Genomic DNA, 19,658 nt, shown 5'->3' with positions numbered 1-19,658 from the left:
TAAAAAAAAAAAAAAAAAAAATCCCAACTACTACCCGGACCTGACTTGTGTATTTATAGAAATGAAGGCAGATGTGTGTGACTGGTCTCAGGTTGGACACACACCTTTTATTCTAAAAATGCATTAAAACATACTTTCGAGCTCCTTCATGCCCAAAGAATCAAGCCCAGGTGTCTAGGCCTTCTCTGGGTCATCATGCCTCAGAAGCCAGGGCATGCTGGAAGGACTGAAGGGTGAGGGCTTAGACTTGGGCTTGAGGTCATTTGTGGAAAATATTTTCATAGTGAGTTGTAATGGGCTTCACTTGACATTCTAGGCATCCATCTCAGAGAAAGACAAAACCAATTTAATAAGGTGTGCGTACTTGTCAAATTGTTTATTTGCCATTCACACTAGTTATAATATTGGATTTACAGAGGAAACTGTGGTACAAAGAAAGTAAGGCTCCAATGGCTCCTGGCAGCAGCAGTCCAGCTGCCCTGCACAGGCTGGGCATGACAGGCCCTCCCAGAAGAGGGGCAGCTGCCCACCCTGACTGTACAGTGGACTGTGCACATGGAGTACCTGCTCTCCCGTGCTACTTAGAAACAGCTTGCAGAGGGGCTTCTGGGGTATTCTTTTGTATCTTATCTGATTGAAAACCTGAGCTTGACAGTTCCCCTTCAGGAAGTGTTCAGAATGTCAGTACCAGGGAGAAAGAAGCCCATGCACCAGTTTTCAGGGTGCCTGTGACCAGATCTAATAATTGATGCACAGTCACTAGGTAGGGGCTGAAGTAGAACTACATTCTCCATTGTTTTTCCAATAGATGTATTATACTGTCATTTCAATTTGGAAGTTTATTTTTCCATTAATTTTTATACATCCAGAATAACACAAATAACCAACAGTTCTTTTTGTTTTTGCACATTCATTTCCCCTAGAACAAAAAGTGAACTTTAAAAAAAAATCGGAACCATGCTATTAGCTGTTTACAAAAGTGAATAAGAAGTAGCTTGTTTTTAAGTCTAAAATAAACAAAATAGAAAGAAGCATTTTTCCTAGTATTTAGCAAACATAAGAAAAAGTCCTTAGAAACACACAAAAAAATTGAAAAAAGTTATTACAGGCATTAACAATATTTTATAAAGAAGCTTAAAATCTATTTACATACATAAATACAATTAACTTTGTTGAACCCTTCTGGAAGGGGGAAAGAAAAAACAAGCCAAATGATCAGCATCATCAATACTGACCTGGCTTAAGGGAGGGAAGAAATTCCCAACAAACCAACCAACCAACAAACAAAAAACCTCAAACAAATGTATACTCTAGGGTAAACCAAAAGGTATTTTGTTCAGATGTTTAAAAAAAAGTTTCTGTCTGAGATTATTGTCAAACCAATCTTTTTTCATGTATAAAAGACCCCAAACATGTCATTCCCCTAAAAAAGAAGAAGAAAAAACAAACAAAAACAAAACAAAAAACCGTCAAAACCAGGACGGAATGTCCCAAGGAAACAGGAATCTGCAATCCTAAATTGCAGGACATTTGAGTGAAACCATTCATTTCCTTTCTAATCAGAGAATTTCTGTTTATCTGCCCAGAAACCTTAGGCAGCAGAAAGGCTCTGTACTCCCTGATTGTAATTTGCCGAGGAAGTTTTCTCTTGCTGCATTTGGACAGCAAGCAGATCCAAAATGGTTGGCAATGTCTCTGTTCTGTTGGAAGAAACCCATGAGCAGGAGAAAGGCTGACTCACCCTGTTCTTTATGCAAAGGGAGAAGAACTGGACCTCCTGTGTTCTGGACATTTGGTATGGGGTGGGTGTGGGCTACTTCCCCAGAGAATGGGAGGATGAAGGAGGAAGAAGGTGGGGCTTGGAGGGGAGAGGAAAAGGGACACATTGAGGGGCAGAGGAAAAGAAGTACAATGTCAGATAGTAAGAAAAGCAGAAAGAACTGAAGTCTGTGTCCATATAGGAATCATATGTAAGGACATGAATAAGCAGTAGAAACAGTGTGTTCAGTCTTTCTTCTCCTGGACCAATGTTCCCAGATACATACAGTAATTACATGGTTGGCTTAAGGGTCTTGCTAATATCTTAATTTACCTGAAGGTAATGAATGCAATTCCTCAGGGTCAAAAATTTGTTTGGATGAGACCTATCTCCAAAAGAACTAATGTGGTGTTTTTTGTGTTTTTTTTTTCCTGAAATGATTAAATACTATATATGCTGGTAAGGGTCTGTGAAGCTCTGAATGGCCAAATAAATGAGTCTACAACAAAGTGATAAATCCTCTCCATACATGGCTTTGAGAGTAAAGGTTCCATGAGAGATTATCTGATTCCCCTCTTAGGGGGTAATAGGCTGGTTTTGAGTTGGAATATCTTCAGGTATCAGAATTAAAGTGAAAAATATAATTTTTTTCCTTCATCTTTCCCCAACATTTTCTTAGGTCATGTATGGAAACATGGGCTAAAAAGAACATTTAAATTCTACTTGGGGGAAATAGGCTAATGGTCCTTTTCAGAAATTAGTTTTTAATTTTTCTAACATTGGTGATAATTAAGCTGCAAAAAAAGTGTGATATGGAATAATTTACTGAAACTTAATTGTGGCGGGAGTATTATCTAAAATGAAAATGAATATTTCTGAGTTTCTCCAAGACCTGCTATAGCTCTTCTAGATAAGAACAACCTGACATCACAAGCTGCTTTACTCTTTAACTCTTACCAAAGTGCTACTGCATCTGTGTAAAACAAATAATCAATATATATATATATAACTCAACAAGTTGTTTTAAATAAGTCCAGCTGTTTTGCTGCCTGCAGCCAAAGATCTAATTTGAATGCTTAAATTTATAAAATAAAAATCAAACACTGTTCTGAAGTCCTGCTTTCAAACACTCTTCAGAGTTGACCTGAAATTGTTTCAACTAATTAAGAGGTACATTAAATAACACCAGATCATTTTGAGCACACATGTCAAAACAGCAGTTCGTATTTATGAGTTGTACAACAACTGCATTCTGACCAAGTCCTCCAATAAAAATAGTGCTATAAAATTTACAGTGACATTGTATACATTTGAATTGTAGCCATGGGCAGCAGTGACATGAACTTTCCTGTCATGCTGGTGCACAGATAGAAGTGCACACACCCCATAGGGCAGGGTCTCAGCCTGGTGGAAGCAACACAAAACTTGGTGAGTGAGCAACCAGAGATGGGGGTCCTGCACAGGTGGTATGAGGCTCTCCCACATGATTCCACTGAGGCAGGCAGAGGGAAATTGACTTCTTCAGGCCTGGTTTTGGGCCCACCCTCTGAAAATTTAGCTGGAGACCTGTGGTCCTAAAAGAACCCAGTCCTATCTCTTCTGCTCCCATCTTTGGGGGATAGCCATAGTCCTATTCTGCTTCAATGAATGGGTACTATATTAAAGAGAAATATTTTCTTGTTATCCCAGAATTGAGCAGTTAAGGAAATGATAAATTCAATCATTTATGTGTTTCCAAAGTAATACTGCTCCTTCACACAGCTTAGTTTGGATGTGTTGTTACAAAACATGACTGAAATTCTCAGAAGGCCATGGAGTGAGTATACCCCTAGGCAGAAAAAAAATCCTCTTCATAGGTGGAATCATTAGCACCTATGGGGCCAGATTTAACCTGTTTGAAGAGGGAGCCAGATATGAGACCCTGTATTGAGCCTAGAAGAAAAATCCCATACTTCTGATCTTTGGAGTGACCCTCAGTGTCTAAAATCCTATTTAAAACATTGCTGCATTAGCTACCAACTTGTTTGATTAACATGAAAGGGAGTTTAATGTAAACAATATTTCTAGATAACCAAGCAATCACATTACCCATCCTTTTTTTCCAGCCTTCTTCAATGTAATACATTTAACTTTGGCTACTATAAAAAAAATGTAGTACTTGATATCTTTCTTCTTAATATAAGTACACTTAAATAGTTTAAAAAAAGTATCAACACATAAGTCAATGTCTGAACATCAAGATACATAAATATCTAGGGATTCCTTGTGGGAATACAGTAGTTAAAAAATGACCCAAAGCTGTAGCTGTCTCTCAAAACAAACAAACAAAATCTACCCAAAAGTCCAAAAGAAAAGTTAAATAAAACTTACAGAAAAGGGAATCATATTTCTTTCAATTGTCAAAGCAAGAAAGAAGCAAGCTCAAATTTATATATATGTTTGTAAAAATAAAAACCACCCAAATGCAAATTTGCATTTTGCAATTTATAAGGTGCGGAAAAGAAAAATTAGAAATAAGAATTGAGAGGCCAAACAGGGTGAATTGCGTCCTCCCTGCCCCCCGGGAACCAAAATTCCACACTCTTTGGAATAAACAACTTGGTTAAAAAGTTAAGTCAAGGGTATAAAATCTTTCTTTTATTCACAGCATTGCTAAATCAGAAGCATTCACAGTTTCCCTCCGGGAACTTCCTGTTTGCCTCGCCACGTGCCCACGTGGCAGCGAGCGGACGCGTGGCTCGGAGGCCGAGCAGGCCTGTCACCCTCAGTAGGGCCGCCACACTGCCTCCTCCAGGCGCGCGGCCGGGGCCATGTTGGTGGGCGAGTTGCTGTGGCTGCCCTCGGCCTCCACCACGTCGCTCTGGTTCGGGAGGCTGGGGTTGAGCAGCGCGGAGCCCGTGGAGGCGTTGGTGCAGGGCGGCAGGATGCGCGGTGGCGAGCGCTCGCCGCCCACCATGGAGAACTGGTAGGAGCCGGCCGAGGTGCCGTAGTACAGGTGGTAGGACGGCGAGCTGGCCTGGAACGGGCCGCCTTGCGCCTGCGACGAGCCGGGGTAGGGCGGCGGCAGGTACGTGTGGTAGCGGGTGGCCGAGCCCATGGCCGACATGCCGATGCCGATGCCCGACGTGACAGGCGTCGGGGAGTAGGTGAAGGCGCCTGGGTAGTGCATGCGAGGGTCTGAGATGGAGGGAAGCGCGGGGAACTGGCGCGGGTCACCGAAAGCCGTCAAGTCGGGCGCCGCTGCAGGGGCGGAGGAGAAAAATGCCATGAGTGTGGTGTTGAGGCCACGCCCCTTCCGCCAGACTGCTCCTGCCCAGGAAATGGGCGACCACCCAGAATGCCTTGTCCCAGGAAGTGAGGGGACTGCCCAGAATGCTGCGGTCCAGGAAGGTGCGGGTTTTGTCCAGAATGCTAATCACCCAGGGAGGTGGGTATGAAAACTAATAGTGAGACAGACAGTAATATAGGCCACTAGGTAATATGGCATATGTTATAGGGATGATATTGTAAAATAAATATTTGTATTACATAGACACATAGATGTACTACAGTGTAATATGTACCATTTAGATAGAAGAGTGATTTGATCCTAAGGGGGCAAACTGCAGCCTGTCAGCCAAATGTGACGGGGCCAAAGCTTAAGATTTTTTTTTTTTTTAAACATTCTGGGAGTTATGAATTCTTCTTCTTCTTCTTCTTTTTAATGGTAGGGAATAAAAAGTCCAAAGAAGAATAGTATTTTCTGATGTGAAAATTATAAGGAATTAAAAATCCATTGTCCACTCATAAAGTAGAACATAGCCTCACTCTCTCATATATATTGCCTATGGCTGCTTTTGAGCTACCACTTTTGAGCAAAGTTGAGTGATTGTGACAGCAACTGTAGGCCCCATAAATCCTTAAATATTTATTCTCTGGTTCTTTACTAAAAAAAAAAAATCTACTCTCTATATATGTTAATCGATATTAATGCCAATTAATATATTGATAATATGAATGTTAATGTATCAACATTAATATAACAATATACAATGACATAACACTATATATAATGTAACAGATACACTTGATATATTACTAGTAATTGAATATAACAGTATTAATATATACTGCTACATTATACATAATACTTAGGTTGAATCATAGAAAACTCTGCCATTTTTGAAAGCCTGTTCTGAAATTGCTAAAATTTCTCATTATCCACATAATGCATGCCATAGTAATGACTAAAGAGAATGTTGGTAAATACCATTAGCACTTCTCTCTCACGACCTCTGTCTTCAGACTGGTTCCAAATTTGTAGAAACAATACAGCCTTGATTTCACTTGATATTCTCTAATATGTGCTCCATAGCTTGTTGAACCAAATCACTGAATGTAGAACCTTGATTTATCTATTCTATTTTTGCACATGTTGAAATTTTACAAGGAATGGCAAATCTTTGTTTATAAAATTCATTTCATAAGATTGTGAATTTTCTGTCTCACAAATTCTTTGGCTGTGGTTGTTCACTGTATCCCTCTGCATTTTTCTAACCCATAGGTTGCCATTGGGAATTTCAAGAGGTTATGAGTACTAGGAAGAGTTTCCTATGTCCTGCAGATCAGAGTTTATCAGAAGTAGCACTATTAATTTTTTCAGTTAGACTATTGGTAGGGGGGGTTGGGGAGCGTCTTGTGCACTATAGGATGTTTGGCAGCATCTGTGGCCTTTTCCTGCTAGATGCCAGGAGTGCCCCCCTCTCCATTTTGACAACCCATTGCAAAAGTTATCTGAGAGCTGGGGTGAGGGTCCCAGTCAACCCTGTCTGAGAACCTTTGCACATACAGGATGCACCCTGGGGTAGTTTTTATTCCTCAGAATTATTCATTAAATGAGCAGACCAGGACTATAGTCATTACATCAGCAAATCCAAAGACAGCAAGAAAAGAGCAGAAGCAAGAATTAAATGTTCACAATTTTAAGTTATCAAATCAACATATAAAATAATTCTAAGCTCAGATGGCATGCAGCCTGTGTCCTTTTGAGTTCAGACTGATAGAGATCCTTGATGGAGCCAAAAGCTTGCTCTGAAAGGAAAGCTACCTGAGCGGATTAATCTGTTTTTGGAAGGCATCGGCTGTTGATCAACTTCCTCATATTTCAAGTCTATTATTCCAGCAGGGAGAGCTAGTGTTCTCTCTCTCCCTTTCTCTCTCCTCCCATTCTGACCCAGTCCCCCAATAATCTTTTATTGCACTAACACATTTTTAAAAAACGAACTCCTGTGTACATTTAGGGTGAATGTGATGAGGGGATCTACTCCTCATCAGAAAGGTAATTAAAGTTTATAGGAACAGCCAAAGTCTACAGCAAATCCCTCCACTAATGAGGAAACCAGGAGTCTGACTTTCAAACAAACACTCCTGTTAATCTTTTCAAAGCGAGTCAGACATGTGGGCAGGGAAAACGTTGTAAACTGACAGTAGTTCTGGGGCTGCCCTTCCTTGGCCACTCTCTAGCTCATTCTCAAGCCAGGCCACACCTCATTCCACAGGGTTCATCCCTGCCTGCTTGCGGGGCCATCTGTGAGCAAGCCCTGTGTCACTTGTTTTTGCTTACACAGAGAGCTGTGACACATTTGAGAGTTAACAGGAAGCTTGACTCCATTTTTCCAGTTAGATTTATATAGTCTAGGGAGAAGCCGAGGTAGGAGGAAAAGCATTAGGCAAATACAATCAATTTGTTGTCATCTGATGCAATGCTCTGGACACAAATAAATGACTCTGCCCATTATTCCTCTTGCTTCATCTGCCCTGAGACAAAAAGGTGAATCTACTGGAAAAATGAATGAAAGGTCACCCTGTTTCATAGCAGTGTCTGGATATGCTCTGCCAGTCTGTTCCAACTACTACATGGTAATGTGGTGATGGTACCAAGTTACTGGAATCCTGAGTGAGTCCCTGATTTGTCATGGCTGTAAGTACTGGAATGATGTTACAGTCTCAGCTGTTGGAAAAATAATTCTTTCACTGTGGGCAGAATATCTGAAAGATCCTGAAACACTGCCTGCGATGATTCTTCTATCTATACAGTAGCAATGTCATTTCCCAAAAGACCATCCATTTGGTCAAATTATCATTTTTACACACATTTTGATAATAAAACAACTTAAGTCCTCTAGATATGTTCAAGCTCAAGTGTTCTGTTCAAATGCTTGTTTTCATTTTTGTGTCTGTTCTAACAGCCCTTATTACGACCCATCAGTCATGAACAAGTCACCTACTGGGTCATAGCTTATCTGTCCTTTTGGCAGGCCTGGTGCCCCCTTATTCAGTAGCAGTATGGGCAGAGATGGTCATAGGGAGTTTTTTAAGAATAGGAAATCTGGAATTAGGAGATTCAGGTATTTTAGTTGGAAATGTTTCCCCATCCATCGGGCTAAATATTTGCCATGACAGATCAAGTCTCTACTCTGCAGCTTGACACGGATGAAAGCAGCCCCACTCCAGGGCCCCTCCCACTGCCCCCAAAGGATTAAACAACCTGAGCAGATAATGGCTGCCTTAAAAGGATCTTTTGCATGACTCAGATTAATGCATGCTGTCTGTCGCCCAGGTTGGCAGCTAAACATTAATTTTTTTTTTTTAAAAAAGAAGAAAAGAAAAGTAAACCTCCAGATGACAACTCTTTTCAGACAAGGTGTGGAGTCTGTCTGCAAAGGACAGGGAGAGAGACAGACAGTGTCCATGTCCCCAGTGCAGAAGGAAGCCCAGGTGGGGCTGGGGGCTGGGAGAGGGGCAACACACAAAGCTGTCAGGTGAGATTAAAAGGTAAAGCAGCCACAGAGCAGTGTCAAGTTCTCAAAGCTGTCGGTCTGGGCAGCCACTTTCTTTTATGTACCCCAGCCCCCTCCTGCCCCCAGGTTTATGACAACACTTTTTAGTTCTGTGCTCCAGGCTTGATTTCTCAGAGGGAGTTCTGCCAAGTTGAAGAGTGTCTCCCATGCTGTTCTCTGCCACTGGTGAAAGCTTGCCTGGAATTCTCCAGTCCTCCCTCCAGGACGGCAGAGCATCATTCCGGAGTGCTGGAATGGGATGTGGTTTTTATCCATGTCCTAATCCCATGCCACAAAGCATCTGTCCTTACTCCTCGGGTGATGGAATCCGTGTTATTTAGAAGCATAGTATGATTATAGATTTGGGAATACGCATGGTATATATTCTTTTTTAAAAAGCCACCCTTACTTCTGAACACTGGGCAGCTGGAGGAGCTGACCTTGAGGATTCTTGGACTATAGGTACAGATCTTGGGTGGTAATCAAGTCAGAAGATTCATATAATAAATTCTAAGGGACAGACCAGCAGCAAGGATATTTCTAAGGGAAGCAGTGATTGTTTCAGATGTAGACTATAATCAGTGGGCACAGCAGTTCTGCTGAGAAGAACCAGTAAAAGCTGACAGGGGCCTTTGGAATCAAGTTCTGTTCCCAAGAGATAGGTTTTTAGAAAAAAGCTGAACAGATGGCACTCAACTCCTTCGACCAGCAGTGAAAATATTGGCATTAATGGCCCAAAAGAATGTGAAAACAATACCTAGGTTGGCTTTCCTGCTTTACTGTAGCATCAAGGAACATCTGAAGGCAGTGGTTCTCAGATGGGGGCAGTTTTGCTGCCCTGTGGACATTTGGCAATGTTTGGAGACATTTTTGAGTGTCACGCTTAGGGGAGGTTCCCTAACATTTCATTCTAGGTGCCACTGGCACCTAGAATCCAAGGGTGCTGCTAAATATTCTACAGCACATAGCACCCAGCACCCCTCCCCTGCCCCAACAAAGAATTATTTGACCCAAATGTCAATAGTGCTGTTATTGAGTAGCTCTGAGAAGATATTTATATGAAGCACTAAGAAGCAGTTAAGGCATCTGGTGAGATTTCAAGTAATCACACTTGTTTGGAAAACAGAAGTTCACAACATTCAAAATGGCAGACGTGACTCCTTTGCTTGACCCTGTAATCTGCTATAATCTGATCCCAAGAGCTAAAAAGCAAAACCCATCACCCTCCCCTGGTTCCAACACACATGCGAGTGTGTTTGCAGGCCTCATAATGCTTAAGTTCTCTGAAATATTTCCACAGTTTGGTCCAGCTCCAATTTCAAAGCCCCAAATAGTAAGTTTCTTCTTTTGCTTTCAACAAAGGAATTTTTCTCTGTAACTCTGATTTCCCTGCCCACAAGCAAAGGTGGGTGCCAAGCCTAAAGGGCTTGTAAGTTAAATGACTAATATTTAATGAGCTCATATTAACAACAGTTATGCTAACCATGACACCTGAGCTTTTCACTGTGCCCCTTTAACCTTGGTCTGAATAGCTCTTACTCGAGAATACCTCATTTGGGGTACATTTGCTTCCTATCCTGCATGTGCCCCATCGTGTCATTCATGGGACCTATGAAAACTCACCACCACCAGATAGACCAGTTCCATCAGCCCACAATCCAGTTGGAATAATGAGTTCTGAAAGATGGCCACTTTAGCTTTACAGGTTAACCCTTTAGCTACCATTCTTTCCCGACAAACATGAACAACCCCCAGTGCCCAAGGAATCAAATTCTCCAAGCCACTTCTGTCTCCATATTCATAGTCTCTGTCTTTCAGTATCAAGAAAAATCACTGCATACTTGTCAGGTATGGTGGCACCCATCTGTAATCCCAGCAGCTCGGGAGGCTGAGGCAGGAGGATGGCAAGTTCAAAGCCAGCCTCAGCAACTTAGCAAGTCCCAACACAACTTAGTGAGAACCTTGTCTCAATCAATCAATTGAGGGTGTGGTTCAATCCCTGGTCCAAAAAAAAAAAGAAAGAATCTATGCATGGGCAAGGGATTTAGAGCAGAGATAGGCAACTCTGTCATTATGTCATGTTTTAGTCAATTAATAATGGTCTGCCAACCCCCTTTATGCCACCTCCTCTAGCCTCCCAAACCTTCCACCACAGCTGTGCTGTAAATATTTTCAGAAGACTTACTTGAGAGTCGACTGGAAAGTTCTGCAGAGAGGCTTGTCATGCCACTGGCACGTCCAGGTGATATAGGCGTTGCTGGGTGTACAGAAGGAGAGGCGATCGACCCCAGGTATTGGTAGGACTGATCGTAGGACCATGGTGGGGACGGCTGGATCTGCCTTGTATCTGTAGGGAATCAGGGAGGCAGGTTAGAGTTGTGTGGGGTGGGATTTAAAAATAAAATTACTTTATAAGAAACGAGCAACCTTTGTTTAAATATATTATAATTCATGCAGTTTGTTCACCAGTGTTCAGTATGCCTACTTGACTCCAAGAATCTGCCCATTATATGCTTTTTCCCTTAGAAGATGCTGAGGTACAGATACTGAAATATATTTGATTTTTGTCAGACAACTCTTCCTTCCAAAGGTTTTATTTAATCACACTAATAATGACAAGGGAGTCGATTATGCTTTTGAGTGTTCTGTTCAAACTGTTGGAGTACTGGACCTACAATACCTGCTGACTTCAGGTATGGGCCACTCGGTGGCCCTTTCAAGCTTCACCAATAATTAGTTACCATTATTGGAAACATTTTACATTAAACTCAGGTGATCACCTGTCTATCGGTATTCAGTAAGCAAAAGGGATGTGGAGTTTGGCAACTTTTTGTACCTTTGACAAAAATATTCCATGGGCTTGTGTTTTCCATGTAGGTGGATAATCTTCCAAGAACGACAGAGAAGATCTGGCTGAGGAACTGGCAGTGGCTCTAATGACCTGTTCACAAACCCAGCAGTGGCATTGGCTCTGTCAACCCAGGCAGCCTTCTGCTTTTCCAGACTTGAAGTTTGCAACATTTGAAGGGCAGATTTTTTTAGTAAGTATTTTATAGATTGCCATTATAATAAGAGACTTGAGACAGAGAAGGGACAATAGTCTGACTTCAAAAGATTTAGACAAAATGGATTTTGTCAGTTTCACTGTAGCACACAGAAGACTCTTAGTTTTCCAAAGCATCACATTGTTTGCAGAAGAAAAGGTGAGGGGGTGGGGCCTCTGTGCTTAGGCAAAATATGCAAGGAAATTTAAGTCAGATGCTGTTCCCTACTACAGGACAATTTTACATTTCTTTAGGGTTAAACATTTATTTTCTCTTTGTGTCCCATCTTTATTGTGGACAAAAATAACAGAAACTACATGACTCCCAAAGGTCTCTCCATAGTTAAAGCCTCATGACCTTGGGAGTTGCAATCCAGGAAGATCAGGCTTCTTTAGGAAAACACCAGGTTTAAGTTTTGTGAACCCTGTGTTATAACGAAATGAGTTATTCCTGCTCGTTATGAAATATGTGGGTCTGCTCCTCCAGAGACTGCATTTCCAGCAAAGTTTATCTCTTTTTATGTTTATCTCTTTGAAGTTGCCACAGTGGACAACAGAATCAGACATTTGGAGACCCAAGTCTTCCTCCCCACTCTTTCCCTGATAGCCTTCCTCCCTCCCTCGTACTGATCCATTTCTCTCTTTTTTCCCCCCTCAAAAACATCTTAAGTTTTAAGTTTCAAAAACCTGGTAGTTTCTGGGCAAATATTTTTTAACTTGGAATCTTTCAAATCTAATAGTAAAGAGAGGTCTTCATTTTCCCCCAAAATTTGAGAGAACTTGAAGAGATGGAAGGAGTAAGAGAGCTGGTCCATATTAAACTCAGTGGAAAATAAATGTTGAACTGCAGTTGAAGCTCCTATTAATCTCATAGCTGGCAGTTTCTGTAGTTGAAGGCAAACAGATATAGTAGACTATTCAATATTTTCATGTTACTTGATGTATTTTGCTCCAAGTGGGAAAAAAAATCACATACTCAGATGTTTTCTATAAGATGCATTATGTTCTAGATACACACATTTACTAAGTGAATATATAGTACTCAAATATTCTGATCACTTAAAAAGCAAACAAAAGAGGTTTTATAATTGTCATAAAGCCCTCTGGGGTGTGAATTGCGGTATCGTAATTCACGCCTTGTTGTGTAGACAGCCTAGTACCCCAAACCCATGTCTAAAACCACACTAAGCATAAAGCATTATGCCATGATTCATGCTCTGTCATGTTTTACTGTAGTGAAAAAGTTGTGCTAGGCTTTTCTAAACTCATAATTAAACCATGCAAACGTTGCATAATATTTCACAGCCTTTTAAAAATATGCTTTGGTAAAATGATCTTTATGATTAAAGTCCAAGTTCTGTGATTTCTTTTTTTAAACACAGGGTTACAGATTCAATATAATCTTACTTTACACCATAACTTGGCTTTCCAGGTTTCACAGTAGGGGACAACACACAAAACCTGAAGCCACCCTCCCATCTGCTTCCATTCCTGTGATCACTGTGAATTGTGTGCTTGGGTTCATTGCCAGTGGTGGGCCAGAAGGTGGTGATGGTGAGCCTTTCCTTGCAGTTTTGGATGTTTTCTTCTTCTACAAGTGTTCTTAATGAAAAAGAACAAAATGGGTGTGACAATAAGGAGCTTCCTGCATATAATTTACCAAAGTTACCATCTTTGCTCCGATGGGGCCCACATGAACAGGCAAGCATAGAAATGGCGGTGTCGTGGGCTGCCTGGAGCACTGGACTGACAGGCAGAAGTGGGCTTTGGGCCTGTCTGTGTGGTGAGCAATTAGGTGATCTTGGATTACTCATTTATGCTTTCTTATTCTTATCTCCCAAAGGATGTGATCTCTAAATCCCTTCTGATAGTAACAGAGCAGGATTCTTAAATACTGGGTATTTCTGGGCTTAACTTGTATGCAACTTGGGCTTGTTTGTTAAACAAAGCCAGGAAGAATCAGGTGGGGAATATGGGTTAAGGAATGGTCCTTGTAATCATAACTATATATATTTGGGGAAGAGAAAATAGGGAGGGATAAGATGGAAGTTATCTAGAAAAGGCCATATGTTGAGGAAGAGAAGCACCAACAGTCATTCTCCAAAGCACAGGGCTACTTGTTCTTCAAGGGTTTCCTCCAAAAAGTCAATTCATCAAAAATCACACAAGTTCATTAAACATATACTATGTGGCAGGCATATGCTAATTTAGCTGACAATAGTGGTAAAACTAATATAGTTCTTGCCCTACCACAACTTATGTCAGTGAAGATCTGAGGACTCTGTGGTGTTTGGAAACTTTTCTGTTGCATTAGTCATCATATTGAGAGTTGCTTCATCCATCCATCCATAGGTTTGGAAAGTTTTTCACTTGCTCATTCATTCATATTTCCACAAACATTTTTGCTTTACTAGGGCCACTGTGTTGGAGACTCACTAATGAATGGGTTGTAGTCCTTGCCTCTAGGATTTACGACCATTGGGGGAATCTAAGGGCTGTATCAAGGCTAACTGCTCTAAGTTAATTGTCTAATTTGGACTTGCAAACAGCTATTCCCAAGGTAGAGGTAAGAAGTCCAATGGTATTTGTTAGGTGCTTATGTTCTGCTTGTGAGTGGAAAAGTCAAGGGAAAGTACAGAACTTAACTCTCAGATTCAGTCTGAATTCTGCCTTCACCATAAACCGTATGACTTTAAGCAAGTCATATTTTTTTTCTGCTCCATAGTTTTCTGACTTCAAATGTTGACAGTGAGGAATAAGTAAGATAAGCCATACATAAATCAAGTACCACAGTTTCTGACCATAGTTAATGCTCAATAAGTCTGAGTAATTATTATGATTATATTACTGAAAAGAAAAAGAAGCCTATACCAAGAGACATCTGATGTTTATTGGTAAGGCAACACACACATGCTGCAGGATGAGGCTCAGGTGACATTGCTTTATTCTGTGCTAAGGAGCTGGGCTCAGGAGATGAAATGGTGAAGGAATAAGGAAACTAGAAATTTGGCATGAGAGTGGAGATGGCAAGAATTCAGTATTTTAAACTCATGTTTTCATTTTTTAAAATGTACTGGATTTGATTTGAAAATTTTAAGTTGAAGTCTTTCTGCACTGAGGTGTTTCAAGAATAGATAATGTTTTGATGCAGATTACATTTTATAATGGGACTGCTTTTATTTATTTTTTATACAGTGATATTAAAATGTCTCGAGTCAATAATGACCCTATCAAATAATTAATGTCAAAATGTCCTGCTTCTCCAGTTTGAGCTCCAAATGTGAAGAGTCAGGATTGTCCTTCTTGTCTGTACAACAGAAAAAAGCTGAACAAACTGAATACCCATGACTTCTCTGGGATCTACTAGGGAAGTGGAGTTGCAGGGCAGGCTGCACCTCAAATCTTGAGAGGCAGGAAAATACAGAGAATCCCAGTGAGGGCTGCTTACCAAGAGCAGAAGCTGCTGGACATGTAAACTGATGGGGACAATTGTGACAAAACTGCCGGAAGCTGAAAATAGGGGAAGAAACTCCTGGGAGCTGTAGTCTTATCTGGGAATGGCATTTTTTGTTTTTTTGTTTTCCACTCATGAACTCTGCTATGTTCTCATGGAATCAATATAATAGTGGGCTACAGCTTAAGGAGCTTCAAGGCAGAGGCTATTTAAGGAGGAGGTTGTAGGGAAGCCCAATGATGATAAGGGAGACAAAAGCAAGGACAGTGGAGAGATTTGAATCCTTTGGCAGCTATAGCAGCAGTAAACATTAAAAACAGCTCAATTCCTGCCTAAACAAACATCAGAACTCACTCTAAAGGCCTCTTTGCTGAAGTTCCTACTGCCTGATAATTCATGTTCAACTTTCAAAAAAATTTCAAGAGAAAACACACAAAAAAGTCTGAGAACCAGACTCAGATATGACACAAATTTTAGAATTTCCAGCAGGAAAATCAGCTATAATTAATAAGATGTTAAGGCTCTAATGGAAAAAGAAGATAACATACCAGAACAGATGGGCAGGAGATGGAAATTCTAAGAAAGACTCAAAAAGAGATGTTGGAAATGAAAAACACTAACAGAAACGAGGTACACCTTTTAGGGCTCATCAGTATCAGGGCTTGATTGAGGAAAGAATCAGTCAACTTGAAGATGTGTGATAGAAACTTCCCAGACTAAAAGATAAGGAGAAAAATGGAAGGGAAAATCCAGAACATGGAAGAACTGTGGGGTAATGTTAAAAGGCATGACATGTACACCTGGAATGCCAGAAGGAGAAAAAAGAGAAAACACAGTAGGAGAAATATTTTTAAGTATTAATGGCTGAGAAATTTCCAAAATTAACGAAAGATCCAGGAAGCTCAGAAAACTCCAAACAAGTCAAACACCAAACCTACAACAATGCAGAAAGCAGAGAAGAGAGAATCTTTAAAGAAGCCGGGGCAGGGCAGGGGAATGACACTCGCCTAGGGAGGAACAAGGGTAAGAACTGCGCAGATTTCCCCCCAGAAACCATGCAAAGAGAGAGCCGAGTAAAATAACATGTTGAAAGATAAAGGCCACCAACCTAGAGTGCTGTGCCCAGCAAAATCATCTTTCTAATGTGAAAAAAATAAAGACATCCTCTGACACACAAAAATTGAAGTCATTCATTGCTGCAAGACACAAGAAATGTTAAAAGAAGTACCAAAAACTAGGCCAAAAAACTTAGATCTGCATGAAGAAAGGAAGAGCATCAGAGAAGGAATAAAATTAAGGTGAAATAAAATCTTATTTTTCTTATTGTTGTTTAGTTGAAAGATGACCCTGTTTAAAGTGACAACAGTTACACTACATTGGCAGTTGGAGCATGGGGATAAATGAATGAAAGTAATGCCAGACACGAAAGATGTGATAGAGTATGATTCGATGGTGAGCTTAGATTAATCATTCATGTGTTTTTCAAACTCTAGGGCAACCACTAAGGACGTTTTTTTAAAAAAAGTATATTTCATGATCACAGAGGAGATAAAATAGAATCATATAAATGTTTTTAAAACCAGAGAAGATAGAAAAGAGAGGGAAAGAAGAACCAGGTACAACAAATTTAAAAGTTATAAATATGGCAGGTATTTATTCAATTATGATAGTAACTAGTTTAAGTACGAATAGTCTAAACACCAGTTTAAAGACAGATTGTCAGACTGGGTTAAAAGTAAGAACCAACTATTCGTTGCCTCTAAGGGACTCACTTTAAATGTGGACTTGGGTAGGTTAAAAGTAAAGGGAAGGATAAAGATACACCATGCTAACACTAATCAAAAGAAATCCAGTGCAGCTATGTTAGTCATACACAAAACTGGCTGAAGGAGAAAAAGGGATGTTTTTAGTGATAAAGAAAATTACATGATGATAACGGGGTGACCTCTCTAAGAAGAAATATTCCTTAACATGTGGGCCAAGAAACCTGAGGCAAAAACTGGTAGGACTAGAGGAGAACTACAAATTGTTATAGTCAGAGGAGTCAGCACCCCTTTGAGTCTTTGATACATCAAGCGGGCAGAAAATGAGGACACTGTTGACCTGAAGAGCACTACCAACCAACTTGATCATCATGGACTGCTCAACAAGCAGCAGCAGAATATAATTTTAAGCTCACGTGTAAAATTAACCAAGACAGAGGCCCCCAAACACACCTTAAACTTAAAAGTACTGCAGTGTTACAAGGTATTTTCTTAGGCCACATGAATTTAAACTAAAAACAAACAAACAAAAAACCAGCTGGAAAATCCCCCCAGTTTTGGAGATTAAACAACATACTTCTACATTACACAAAGCCAAATAAGAAGTCTTAGGAGAAATTAAAAAGTGTTTTGAACTAAATAAAAATAAACATTACAGTTTGTGGAATGCAGCAAAAGCAATGCTTGGAGGGAAATTTGTAGCACTGAATGTACATATTAAAAAAGAAAGCTCCAGAATCAGTAATCAAAGCTTCCACTTTAAAAAAACTAAAGAAAAAAAAAAGAGCAATATAAACCTAAAGCAAGTAGAAGAAAAGTATTAAGAGAAAAATTAGTGAAAACAAATGTTTATTCTTTTAAAAGTTTAAAATGTCATGCCTCGTTCTGATGTTCTCCTCTGACCACAGAAGAGGACAGATAAGAGACATCTATCTATTGGTCTGACCACCTACTTCCAGGGTCTTTTCGATACCCACCCCCCAAGCTTGAGTTTCCAATAGAACCCGGTGAGCTGTGACACCTTCCCTCTGCCCGGGTGGGAAGTCGATGGGGCTCTGTTGCTCAGGTGATGAAGTTAAAAGAGCCCTTTGCCTGGCTGAATGGAAGTATCTCTAAGAGGCCAGCTCTTTCAGTCACCTCTCAGAGCCATTTATAAATAAATAGTAGTTTTGCATGCGATGGGGCTTGATCATCTATTTCTAAAAAACCAAAACTGCTTAGTGGACACGTAAGCCCTTGTGGCCACTCTGGTTTTTTCCTTAGAGGATTTTTCCCCCTCTTGCAGTTTGGAAGAAGGCAGGGAAGTTCCCAGGGTGCCCTCCAAGTGCACCTCAGTCATGGGTAGCTGGTGTAATGCCCTCTTGGATGCCTCAGAACACACAACAGGATGTGACTCAGGACTCAGAGATGTGAGTCAGTTTCCAGGGTGATGTGTCAGGGCGAGCCCCGGTGGAGGCTTGCATCTCCTCATCTGGGACCCTTGGGAAGAAAGATCTGGGCTCCCCTACAAGCAAAAGTTGCCCCCAGAGGCTTTGCAGCTACCAGCAGAATTGTGATAGCTTTCAGGCCCAGGGGCTGGGTAATTCTCTGCGATAAAAGGGGCTTTTTCCTGAAAGGTCTACTGTCTTTGAGAGGCAGCATTTCCTCTGGCTTCTGTGCAAGGAGTAAAACTGCAACACAGCACAAGAACTAACAGTAGTGTCATCTCCAGGTTCCCCCAGGTAGCAGACACTGGATTAGCACCTTGTCACTGTATCAGTGCAGACCCGTGATAACATGAGTCAGTTCCCATCAGCTCTGGATCCTGGAAAAAAGGGAGGTTGTGAAAGAGCTCTGGGGTTTGCCAACCGTTTGTCTCTGGCTGGCTGCAGACATCTTGGTTAGTCATGTGTAGCTCAGATGCATTCATTGTTCCAGCGATTACTTTGAAGGGAAGCATCCAGACCAAGCCGGGACAGAGACCTGCCCGGGTATGCAGTGTTTCAAAGGCCTTCAGGGTTTGGAGGGATCCCTCCTCTCTGCCAAGCAGCGGGCCTGGGAGGTGGCAGGCTGCCTGGGAGAGAGAGGAAGGGAACTGTGTGGCTGTGTGGGCACCACGCACTGCTTCCGGGACCTACATTCCTCACTGGGCCTGGAGAGGCTTCGTGGCTTTGTGGTCAGGGCCCTGTGAATCTGGAACGTTTGTTCCTAACATCAGGGCCACTCCCAACTCTGGTGGCTCACCCCGGAGTCCTTTTCCTCTCAAACCTCTGTTTCCTCATCTTTAAAAATGGGGGTAACCAGACTCACCTGCCTCACAGGTGTGAGAGTTAATTAATGTTTGTGGTGCAGCTTTGAGATCCACAGATGAAAGGCTCTCTATAAATGCAAAGTGCTATTCCTCATTAGAGTTGCCAGACAGTTCCCAGGGGAAACAGTTCAACCCTCACCACGAGGCCGCTCCCTCAGCCAGATCAGTCTGAGACGTGTCTGGAAAAGGGCTCTGTATTTAGGCAGAGTCCTCTCTGAGGAAGGGTTCAGGGATAAGTCACTGGCTTCAGGAAGAGACGGGTGTTTTTATAACTCGTCTCATTCTCTTTTGGCATTGTTTCCCTGAGGCAGAGGGAGAATGACCTTCGGTGCACTCGCTGGAGGGACCATGGCTCTGAGTACATGGAAGGCAGCTTCTGGTCTCCTCTGTGTCCTCACCTGCAGACAGATTATTTCCCTGTACTTTGTTAACTAAGTGTCCCTTGCAGACCTCTCATCCATAAGGATTTTCTGTACCCGCTTTCTGCTCCTGGGCCCTCCAAGTATACTTTCTAGACCTGAAGGAACCCTA

The 19,658-nt window shown here is 41.4% G+C and overlaps 1 protein-coding gene across 7 annotated transcripts in view; it reads right to left on the bottom strand.

Moving 5' to 3' along the window:
• Positions 1 to 361: 361 nt before the first annotated feature.
• Positions 362 to 19,658, bottom strand: part of Runx1 (RUNX family transcription factor 1) — a 226,898-nt gene continuing 207,601 nt past the window's right edge. For all 7 annotated transcript variants that reach the window (XM_027929366.2, XM_027929370.2, XM_027929367.2 and 4 more), the window contains 2 exons: positions 10,763 to 10,924; positions 362 to 4,999 (listed from right to left, as the gene is read on the bottom strand). In XM_027929366.2, the coding sequence (XP_027785167.1) occupies positions 4,524 to 4,999; positions 10,763 to 10,924 (638 nt within the window). In that variant the 3' untranslated portion in view covers positions 362 to 4,523. The remainder of the gene's footprint in view (positions 5,000 to 10,762; positions 10,925 to 19,658) is intronic.

This window comes from Marmota flaviventris, chromosome 8 (genome assembly GCF_047511675.1).
Source record: "Marmota flaviventris isolate mMarFla1 chromosome 8, mMarFla1.hap1, whole genome shotgun sequence".
Lineage (NCBI taxonomy): Eukaryota > Metazoa > Chordata > Mammalia > Rodentia > Sciuridae > Marmota > Marmota flaviventris.
This window is presented reverse-complemented; position numbering and strand designations above follow the sequence as displayed.